Here is a 12,246-nt window from a genome sequence, read left to right on the forward strand (position 1 = left end):
CCAGCTTGAACCCTGATAGTTTGCTATGAAAACTTTCACAAGCATTTCAAACGGAATCGATGCCTAGGGACCAGTAAAATCAATCATAGTAACAGGAAGTCTTTGGAAATTGAAAATAGGGCTTGTCGTAACTAGGTTAATTATCTATTATTAAAATAGTTTAAACTTAATTTTGACGGCAAAATTTCGTTCTACCTAAGTCAAGTCCTGACTCTAATCTTTCTTTTTATATTAGTTTCTTAATAATTAATTACAATACTCAATACTCACGTCTGTCATGCTCCACTTTGAAGCTCGAACGTATCAAATCACTGGCAAGTGGATCCAGCCGAAAGGTGAACGGCCCACCGTTGCCACGAGCTCGATCGTCAGCATCTTTCGCTGCAATTTCCACAATTTTTCGCGGCGACACATTCTCCGGCAATACAGGCCGATAGTCCTTCGCAAAAACCGGCGCATTATCATTAACATCTTTCACTATAACGGTTAAAGTAGCGGTCGCTGTACGCGGCGTACTACCGTCATCGATGGCTAGTAGTTGTACAAAGTGTCGATCAGTTTCTTCGCGATCCAACGGTCGCTGCACGCTGACTGCACCTTTCGTACTGATGGCGAATTGACGTTTCTTATTTGAGGCTCGCACAATGCGATACGTAACTCTACTGTGCCCGCCTTGATCAGCATCCGATGCGCGGAACTGTTCAAGTATTGTACCGACTTTGGTATCCTCGTATACGGCCACTTCGATATGATCCCGCTCAAAATGCGGTTCGTTGTCGTTGATGTCGCGTAATTTGACGACCACCCATGAGTACGCCACGTGATATTTATCATTGTCGCTATCGTCGCCCATATCGTTGACTTGTATGCGAAATCGGAAACCACTGCTTTGCAGCGGATCCTCATAGTCGAGCGGCTGTGTGATTTTCAAGGAACCAGTACCATCAACATTCCGCACCATTGCGAATTTCTCAGCGCCAAAGCCGCTGTTCGGCACCACTTTGTACTGAAATGAATTTGTCTCATCTTCGTCTTGCACGGTCACTGTAAGTATTGGCGCATCGGGTATGGCTGTACCGTTAGTTTCGTCCACCTCTGTGAACCATTCGTCTTTCGTGAATTGCGGTGGCATATCATTCAAATCCTTAACCCGTATCGATGCAGTGCCAGTGCCTGAGATAACAATAAAATCATTAATAAAGTAAAGCATTAATGTGTGTAACGAAGTAAAATAAAGATTTAAAAAGAGAGCCACAAGTGTGAATATACCTTTCAAGCCACCGCCGTCCATCGCAACCACTTGTATGGAGTAGTCGGGTGTGCGTTCACGATCCAAACAGCACACCGCAGTCTTTATAACGCCCGTTTCCGGTTCTATTTCGAATATCGCCGCGCCCGTCTCCTCCTCAATCACATTTTTCTCAATTGAATATATTAGTTTGGCATTGGTGCCCTCGTTGGGATCGTCGTAATCAACGGCTGACATTGTCATAACTGGCAACCCGGCGGTACCGTTTTCTGTTATATTACCAAAATAAATTCCCTGCGGGAATTGTGGAGCGTTGTCGTTGATATCCTTCAGATTCACTTGAATATCGGCATAGCCCACCAAGCCTTCGCCACCTTCGTCTTGTGCGAAGACTGTAAATCGCCATTGCGGTCTACCATGTGGTTGGTCACGATCGAGTGGCTGCGTAGTGTTTGAGTAAAAATATGCAAAATGGAATCAGAAAACCAATCAATATCGGCATTTTTGCAAACTTAAAGTGAGGGTTTTAAGAGCTTAGTGAGATTTCTATTTATTTTTTTTTTCAATAAGAAATTGTAATGTTAAGTTCGTGACCTATAATTCCAGCAGGCCGCTAACAGTAATAATATCATGAATCTAGCCAACATCTTGCTAACGTCTGCAGCTAAGAGCTCGTAAAATGATAGATTGCTATAAACAATTTCAACGGATATTGCAGTCTGTCAAGCACTTTCAGCAATTGCACTGCATATTACTTATTGCTTGTCATTCAGCTGAGACGGGGCCACTGTTGACAGCTATGGTTGATGAGTAGCGAAAATACTAAATACTCGCAAAGCTCTAAAAGCCAAAAAGCACTTTAAACCTACATATATTAACTCGCGCCCACTTTTCAATTGCGTTGACGTGCCCTGGCCTAGTTATTGCAATTAGGAATACGGCAAGACCGGCGAAACTCGGACGCCAGACACTGCTAACACAGAGAACAATGAATATTTGCAGACTAAAATAACGAATATTTACAAGATAGCTAAAAAATGTTCAATTCAACCTAAACCTGATTTTCCTAAATGAAAATAGAAATTCAGCACTAAAATATCTTTTTAATTTCAAAATGCGGAGGTTTAAAAAAGAATTTTAAATAATAGACGGACAAGCAAATAATCGCTTAACTTTCGGTATTCTCATATACTCAGCAATGTATAAATATAACTCATATGCTCCACTGACTCCACACACTCACATATGTACGTATGTTTGCTTCAAAACTGCTACTGCATGAAACTTCATGTTTTTTGGCTCCATCCACTACGCAATTGTATCGGGAGCCAAATGCTGAAAACTTCGGAATTTTCCAATATTAAAATTCCGCTTGTCAACATCACGTTTGGCAAAAGTCGCCATCACGGCACAAGTGAAATTTTCAAATGCAAACGCGCTCATCGCGATATGACTGCAATGCGTAACGGAAGAGAAAGCCCAAAACAACTAACAAATTATAAACACGTTTACATATGCACGCGCTATCAAAATTTCATTGGTGACAGTTGTCAACACGCCCACAAACCAGTTCGCATACATATTCGCCTGTATGGCATGTGAGCGCGAGCATTTCGCTGGTAATGCGATATGTTCAGTCAGCATGACAAACTTTTTAATTTAGCAGGAACACATGTGTGCACACTCACTCGTACATACATATGTACATATGCACTGGCAAATTCGGATATTTGCCCCAGTTTAGACGACATTGGATCGCTGTTTAATTATACATGTACCGTATTTATTGGATTCACTAGGGTGCCTCAAATGTCTTGGATAACATTTCATTTATTCAGAAAAAAATAAATGTGTTTTTAATTTTAATTAAAGTTGTATGTACGCCCTCCTTTCATTCCATCTCTTTGTTTATGTCAGCATATTTGATTTAAACTACTTGTTTATTCGATTTTCCCCTCACAAGTTTTTCAAAAGTTGAATTTGCTAAAAACGGCAAAGCCAGGCATATAGGTTATTAATAATGGATATGCAAAAAATGTGCCTTTGATATTTGTATGTTAAATATTCGAAGAAAACATAATATATAAAAAATGTTGCTCTACGAACTTCACTTTTGTAAAAGCGAACAGAATCGATACTTATTTAAGAATTTGGTGGGAGCCTCAAGCCGCAGGCGGCCTCACTTTGGCTATAAACAGTGGCGAATTAAGAGGGAGAAAATGGGGAACATTCTCAAACAGCTCCATCTGTGATCTGTTCGATGGTTTAACTTCCAAGTTTTCCAACATAATAGGCATCAAATATGATAGATACGCTGCTTGTAACGTCCAAAATCGACAAAAAGCTGAGGAAAACATGGCCCATAATAATTTTCATGCTTCAAGTAAATGTTTATTCCCCCATTATGTATACTCCCGAGTGCTGACAAAATGCTGAAAGATAACCTTTATCCAGGAACTCAGTGGATTTGGTAAAAAACCTGACTATTATCACTACAAAAGTCTGTTCCAATGTTTAGTTGGGGTACTGGGAGCCGTGGAATATATTCCATCTTATAAGGCTGAAGGCTAAGCATTCGCAAAGATAATATTTTAGCGTCTCATCATCTTCCGCACATGTTCTGTATTTCGCCGAACCCACGTTTCCAATTTTTTGAAGATGACATATTAATGGCAGGTGTCCTGCAATGACCCCTATAATACTACTAAGTTTCTTTTTACCCAGAAGTAGAAGCTTTTTGGTTTGTCTACCATCAACACTTCCCCAAAGTAATTATGTAGCGGATGTTCCAAAACCAGATATGTCCACCTGGGCTTTATTACTTCAAAGAATCCTTGGAGGAGCTGAATAGTTTGTTCCCAACTCCCACCCAGCGAGCAACTCGCCTTCCTTTTAATTTTCTTCCGTTCTTATACAACTGAATACCCAGTTCTTATGTCTGATTGCATAACCTAACGCAGTCAGATTTATTATTGGCGTTACAGATATTCTTAATATCATATGGACTTGCCTAAAATACTCAATAGTGGTCATTTAGTTTGAAGCTTCCTTCTGTATATGGATTACTTCATAACACGCCCCTGATTATTCATATTTCACTCTTCGATCAGTCGGTGAATCTATGGATTTCGCCGTTATACTGTTAATCACAGAACCATTGATTCATTCTTCTCTACTGGGAAATGAAAATGTTGTGCTTAATTCTTTACCGATCTTCTTTTCACGGTTACATTGCTACTTTAACTCGTATTCATTAATAAGGTCAAGTGCGTTACCCAGAAAGGGGTTGAATACACTTTTTCGATAATGCCATACACCATACCAACGCACCTTGTGCACATCCACCACATAAATACATATGTTGGTGACGGATGAAACTTATGTAGAGCTAATAAACAATGCGGAGTCGTACACTCCACTTTGAAGTAATATTTTTTTTAGGATAAATTCAGGTTATTTGATGGAGCTCCAGAGTACTATAGTTCTATCGCTTAAAAATGGGAGATTGATTGCGAAATTTAAGTTCTTTTTTTTAAAAGCAGTTTCAAAAAGCACATTTTCACGACCCTAAAGTTCGCCCTATCGAGTACAATTTTTAATTCATTAATCAAAGTAACCCAAAGAAAGTGGCATAAGATGTCTCTCTTTGGTGTGGCTATTTAAACATGATTAACTTTCCATTAAATCAACTTGGTGGGAACGCTAAATTTTATGGTTGATATATTTCTGAGACAACAAAGCAAAAGCACACTAGTGGATCTACAATGATTGAACTATGAGAAATGTCATAACGGTTTCTAGAGATAAAATTGTTTTAACTTCAATTCACATCAAATTCGGATTTATGCAGCAATATATTAACGTGTTACATAAAACAGTTCGGTGTTTTGTATATCTTATAAGAAAGTTTCTAAAAGATGGTACTTTTGATGGCTCTTCCGTAATCTAGAAAACAACATGTGTCCTTAAAAAGTAAATATAAATTTTTTATCGTGTTACCGAATGTAGGCTTTTTTTTACTTTTAGCGGCATGAAAATCATTCTACTTTTGTGTTAGACTGCGTTCGTACGACGGCCCTTTTGTTACTCATTAGCGGAAAATTCTCTTTTTATGACGCTCACAAGCTCACGTGCTCTCACGAGCGTCACGAGTACGAAATCTTGAGATCGGGCTTTCTCATATTGCATGGTGCTGGACTAGCTATTTTTATACTTATTCATCCTTTTCTAAAACACTTTGATTATATCCGTATTATGGATATTTACTTATATAACAGGTCAAATGAATCGACACATAAATAGCGCTACTGGACTTAAATCCATATGTATTTTAGTTTGTTAGCTTCAAAAGTCGCGTGAAAAAATTGCCACCTGTCGGATCATTAGTTTTTGAATTCTATGATTTTTAATGAAACAACCTTTGTTATTGTGAAAAAAATTGATTAATAAGAATTTCGCGTGTTGATAAAATATTGCTTTTTGAAGGAGAAAAAACAATTGAAGCAAAAACTTAGCTTCATGACGAGGAAAATCAAACATCATGGTTTGATATGCTTAGTTTAGACGTGATGAAATGAGCACCGAAGGTGTCGATCGCAGTGGACACCCAGAAGAGGTTGTTACCAAAGAAAATATCAAAAAAAGGCCACTAAAGATTTTTGGTTGAGCGTAAAGTGAAGTTGTTTGAGAAAGCAATCACTCTACAGATGTAAAGTGAACGTGTACAACAAATCATTCACGAATATTTGGATAGAAGAAAGCTCTGTGCAAAGTTGGTTCTTCGCGAGCTCGCATTTGACCAAAAGGAGCAGAATTTGAAGTTTTTACATATATGACAATGAATCAACCACAGCTTCCTTATTTCAACCGCGTAGACTGCACACGATGAACCCGCTCCAAAGCGTGGAACAGCACTACAGTCTGCTGCCAAGGTTAAGGCGTCTACATTTTGGGATGCGCATGGAATAATTTTTATTGACTACCTTGAACAAGGAGGGACATCAGCGTATCAACAGCGGCTGTTACATAGTACATATTATTGGACTGTTTGAAGGACAAAGCCGCTAAAAAAGGGCCGCATTAATAGAAAAGAAAGTGTTGTTTCACCAACCCAATGCACCGTGCCACGAGTCAGTAAAACTGAAGACAAAATTCCATGTATTGGGATTCGAATTACTTTTGCAACCACAATTTTATCCAGATCTGGCTCACAGCGCCTACTTCCTGTTCTCAGATCTCAAAAGAATGCTTAATGCGTAGAAATTTTCGAAGCAAAGGACAAATCGTCCTACTAAAATGGTATCGAAAAATTGAAGGGACGCTCTAATCAGTGTGTCACCCTTGTTTATTAAAAATAAACGACTTTGGCCAAAACAATATATTGTAATACAATTTTTTCAATTTACCTGTTAATTGCATTTTACAAACAAAAATAGTAACGTAATAAAATTTAAATTTTTCAGCATAACATAAATATTAATTTCACTAACCGAACGCAATTAACAATATTGGAAATATTTTAAAATGAAAAGGAATGGCAAATCACTAGCAGCACGGTCTCTGCGTCTTTTCTTGTCATCGCCTCGCCTACAACAACCTGTTTGGGGGCCAGTAAGTTCTTACAAATACGCTAACATCTACGAAACCTGTAATTTTTCGGAAATTAAAAAAAGGATATAACCCCTTAGAAAGGCGAAGGAGTCCACTAGTGAAGTTAGGAAAATTGACTATTATATTTTAATATTGAAACATTTGAGATAAGTAAACGCGATAATAGTCCATTAGCTGATACTTATTGTGAATCAAAACGTGATCGTGTTACAAAAATTATAACGAGAATTTAAAAGGTAGCAATAACCAATATACGCATATTGGTAGGTACATATAACTAAAGTGGTGAATTAAAAACTTGAAATTCGTAAAAAGTGTGATTCCCTTTTAAACGATACACATTTTTCGGCCTGCCTGAAATAACAAACACTTTATGCTTATAATGATTTAATATGGCTTATCGCAGTTAAAATTACTATATGAAAGATTGCTCGTAGCTGTAAATTCGGCTTTTTAACCATTTTTAATCAAAATGTGAATGTTTGCAATTAACATCGCTATGTAACATTGGTAAAAAGTTAAATTAAATTGTAGTAATAGCTTACCTTTAATACAAAAATATCACCCGTTGTACGATTTATATCGAATTTACTATTTGCTGTGTTATCCGGGTCGATGCCCTGGCCGGTGAGAAAGTACACAATACTCATTGGCCTATCTACGTCGCCATCGGTGGCAGTAACCTAATTCCAGGAGAAATGGAGAGCAAAACACAGAAAAAGTGGTTAACACACATAAATTACCGCTCATTCATTCGCATCGACATTGTTTGGAAATGATGGCAGAAGTCGGCTGAGATTTTTATTAAATACCAGCGCGATTTATTGCGGTTTCGTTCGATTGTGTATACATGATTATTGTCTTTGTTTGTGTATTATAGGGTGGTCATTATTTACCTTGATTTTCAGGTTTTGCTTTAAAAACGAGGATCCAACGTCAACGAGCTCTTTATTCTTAAATTACACCGTACCTTGAACATTTTTTCATACAAGTATGTATATGTATATTGCATGGGGATTTTTGGTACTTTACAACTTTGAAGAAGTATTACTCTTATACAAAATTTTCCGCTTAAAAGAGGATTACAATTATTTTTTCGTTTAAAAACATTTCTCTAACAGTTATACGCAGTTAAAGTTATACATCAAATGTACTGAAAAGTAACACAAGTTATTTATACATTCCGTGTTGCTCATACGACATGGTGTACTGTTTTGTTTGGTGCATAATTTTAACCGCGTGTAATATTTAAAGGAATCTTTTTATGAAAAAAATTCATTACCAATTTTTTTATAAAGCGAAAGAGTGTGTATAAGGATGTAATTTTTCAAGTTATGACGAAAAAATTATTGCAAAAGAACAAAAAAAAATCCATATAAAATACTATATGGAAAAATAAAATGATTTAGGCCCTATTTGAATTGAAAATAAACAGATTCTTTACATTGAATTCTTTATTTTAGGATAAAACTTTAAACTTCAGGGTGCATTTCCAAAAAAAATTTATTTGGAAAATAGCGGACACCCTAATCTATACGCTTATTTATCTAAATGGTATATATTCATACATAAGCATTGTTGTCAACATATGAATGTCTGTTACACATGTATTTCCTTTAAAATCAGTTGACGCATTGCCCATATAAATTCTAAGAAAAAAACTTTAATTGCAAATATCAATTTTTAAAATAAAGATAAAAGTCGCCCCAAAATGATGAATATTTATAAGTAAGCAAGAATTTTGCACTGAAAAAATATGAAAGTTTTTACAAGCACTGGTTTTTGTGCGCAGTAAAATCCTACGCTGAGAATATTTCTTTATTATCCTTCCCCGAAAAACCCGCCTGTATATGTTACAAAATATTTGTTTTATTTCAACGACAATGTGGCACGTAACGTGCAACATACAGCAAAAATGTATTGTTAACTTCATTTCGTTGCATATGCTTGGCAATTATAAGTGTACAGACGAACATACTCGTGCATTTGCACGTATGCGTCGCCAGCATTAACAGGACTTGCCAGGCGTAAATGTAAGGACACTTTTCGACCTTTTACGAGCACTTTTTTGCTGTAAACAAAGTAATAATGAAAATCAAATCGCTTTTGAAGCTATTTTCACACATTTCGAATGATTTTTCGCCTGCGTCGCAAATGACATTGCATATAAATAAACACTTAAACAAAAAACAAGCAAGTAAGGAAGGGCTAAGTTTGGGTGCAGTTTTATACTCTCGAAATTTGCAAAGTGTGTAGAGTATATAGAACTCAAAACGGTGATATTTGGGAAGTAAGCAGTGTTTCAATGTGCGATTTCGTCCATTTTCAAACTTTTGTAGCGATTGGTGGTGTAGCTTCTGAGATGTGGGTTTTCACTTGTGTGTGGACGGTCACACTCATTTTACAATTTTTAAGTTGCATCTCTGGAAACACTTAAGTGCCATTTGGATTGTAAAATTTATAATTCTAACGTAATTATTTGGCGGTTTTCCGCACTTTTGGCAGTTTTAAACATAACCATTTGGGGTTAGACGTAGGCTGCCTTTTATTTTTCAGGATTAGAGAATAGAAACAAACTTTAACCATCGAAAATCGCTTTACTGTGTTCTAAAATATTCTCCATTAAGATCTTTACACTCTTGTATGCTAGTCCACAAATTTTTGGAGCATTGTTGCCACTCTGAATGAGGTATCTCCAAAAAATACCTTTTGAACGCATCAATCGCCTCTTAAGGTGTCGAAGAAAGTTGCTCTATTAGTTTATCTTTTACTTATGCAAATAAAAAGAAGCAATTTGGTCCCAAGTCATGACTATACGGTGGAGTATGCATAAAATTGGTGCTCTGAGTACTCAAAAATGCAGTTGTTTTGGTTTTCCCGATTGCTTGAATACAACTGGCAAACTAATGGTTGCATACCACTAAAAATTTACTGTTCTGCATTATTCCAGAGGTATGGTTGCGATATCTTCAGTGTTCCAAAAAACAGGCAACCATTTGCTTCGAAGTGCTTCGTACGCTAACAAATTTTGTTGGATTTGGCTCATCATGAAACACTCTTGCAGTCGGTTGTTCTTTACTTTAAGGCGCATACGCGTAAATCAATTTATCACTATTTCTTTCATAGGCATTTTTCGAAGCACAGCTATCGTATTTTTTACAGTTCTCCCACGACACAATCGTTTTTTTTTTAGCGATCGACAAATATCCATACAATATACTTTATTGAATGTATGCTGATCCCACCTATAGTAGCCGCTGTCTCACGGTAGGTTACATGACGATCTGTATTGCTTTGTGCACAGCATCAATAGCTTCTGGAACAACAACTGATTTTGGACGAGCTTAATGAAATGCGTTATGAAGTGATCTACGACTTCGATTGAATTTTCGATAAACACTTGCCCTTAATGGAGGGAGCTTCATCGCCAAAAACTGAATTACGTTCATCAAAGCACTGTTGCTAAGTTAATCCACATGGAAAGTTGTAAAAAACAATCGTTCGAAAATGTTCCCGATTTACTTGTAATTCTATTTTACGGCCACGATGTATGTTGTAAGTTATTGTAAGCAACACAAATAGCGGTCGTCAGCGGTCAAATATGTCGAACTCTACGATAAAGTTGTGAGTTGCCAAATTTCAACACTGGGGTTGCCAAATTCCGTATTATAAACAGCAACCTACGTGGCCTTTTTAAACTTTTCGATTATTGAGCCTTTGTGGGTGTGGCATTAGTCCGTTTCCACTCATGTACAAATGGGTATCATTGAATATTTGTGCTAAGTTTTATCAAGCAGTCAATCGAAATCGAACTCGATTTGTCATCCCGATCGTTTCTGCATATACAACTCTCTATTTATGCATATATATAGTATGTATTTCGAATTCTTAGGTGTTACAAAAAAATGGTAGACGAACAATACTATTATGCCCTATAGAAACATGTTGCGAGTGAATAAATATACATATATATATTCATTGATAATAATATCTCTTTTGCTATTTTTAAGTTTTTTTTTTTTGCGATATTTATTTATTTGCTGTGCGCCGCCACATTTGCATATGGTTTTGTGCATTATTCGAGTGTTTTAAATGTGTACCATTTTTGGTGAAATCCCTTCAGCTGTTGTGAAATGAAATGCGAATTCGCACTGAGTGCATAAGCGTGCACTTAAATGCTTTCCAACTTGGTTATGCAGCTTAGCGGCTTAAGTAAATGCTTAATGTTAGTCAGCAAATCACAGCTCAATCACTCGCATTCAACTACAGCAGTTTTGCATTAATTTAAACAATATTTCAGCCACATTTACCTATGTGTGCCCATTTGGTTTGGAAAGTACGATGGAATAAAAAGGTTCATGGAATCGGCATGCGCATTATTAAATGACAAATTATAAAATGCCCTGCGAAATCTGGTTTTATTTTGTGTTTCTGGTTTCGTATTTACTGCAATTTCATTTTGAAATTTTTGTGATTTGGATAAAAGTGTAAATGGCATTTGTATACACTGGCAACAAGATACGCATATTATAATATATTTGTCACAACAAATACTAATCGGGAAAAAATTTAGAGTGATATGTGGTTCAGCACAGTTTTTCAATTGTGAATCTATCCTGAATTAATTTACTTCGACGTGAGCTGGTGGCACAAAAATCACATATTTCATTTTCGCTCACGTTCCACTTCGAGGTACCCTAATGTAAAAAAAAGCAAGTAAACTTCTAATTTATTGGAGAATTTTTATTATCATTAGAAAGAATATTATTTCACATTTATTTTTTAGAGATTATCTCTTTGAAATGTTGGCCGCGGCTTCATCTCAGATTGTCCATCCGTTGAGTACAATTTTCGATGACTCGTTTGAGCATTTCGACTGGTAACTGGCGAATGACACGAGTGATGTTTTGCTCCAAGGCCTGAATCAAAGCGGGATTATCCGCATGGACCTTAAACTTTACATTTCCCACAGGAAAAAGTTTAACGGTGTGATATCACGATCTTGAAAGCCAATCGATCGTCCTAAAACATGAAATTCCCTGCTCACCGAAGTGTTCTCATAATAAATCCTTTGATTGATGCGATGTGTTGAAATGAGCCGTCTTGTTGAACCCATATCAATTTCGGGCTTTAAGGTTGTGTTCTCACCGGCATCATTTTTATTATGCATCGACGATTGCACCGGCTCACAAATTACACCAAGCCATTGTTTTTTTTCTGGATAAAATGGCAGATTTTGAATCTTCAGGTTGTTCTTCGACCCAAATGCGGCAATTTTGCTGGTTTACATACCTATTGAGCCGGAAATGAGCCTCATCGGTGAACAAAATTTGTCTCGATAACGACGAATCTTCTTGGAACTTTTCAAAAGCCTGTAGAATGAAGCG

The 12,246-nt window shown here is 36.8% G+C and overlaps 1 protein-coding gene across 4 annotated transcripts in view; it reads right to left on the reverse strand.

The window, feature by feature from the left end:
* The window catches only part of LOC120768428 (putative neural-cadherin 2), a 572,777-nt gene that overhangs the window by 16,191 nt on the left and 544,340 nt on the right, over positions 1 to 12,246 (reverse strand). For all 4 annotated transcript variants that reach the window (XM_040095110.1, XM_040095108.1, XM_040095112.1 and 1 more), the window contains 3 exons: positions 7,405 to 7,542; positions 1,270 to 1,690; positions 271 to 1,173 (listed from right to left, as the gene is read on the reverse strand). In XM_040095110.1, coding sequence (XP_039951044.1) covers positions 271 to 1,173; positions 1,270 to 1,690; positions 7,405 to 7,542 — 1,462 coding nt within the window. The remainder of the gene's footprint in view (positions 1 to 270; positions 1,174 to 1,269; positions 1,691 to 7,404; positions 7,543 to 12,246) is intronic.

Source organism: Bactrocera tryoni, chromosome 2, assembly GCF_016617805.1.
Source record: "Bactrocera tryoni isolate S06 chromosome 2, CSIRO_BtryS06_freeze2, whole genome shotgun sequence".
NCBI classification, from domain to species: Eukaryota; Metazoa; Arthropoda; class Insecta; order Diptera; family Tephritidae; genus Bactrocera; species Bactrocera tryoni.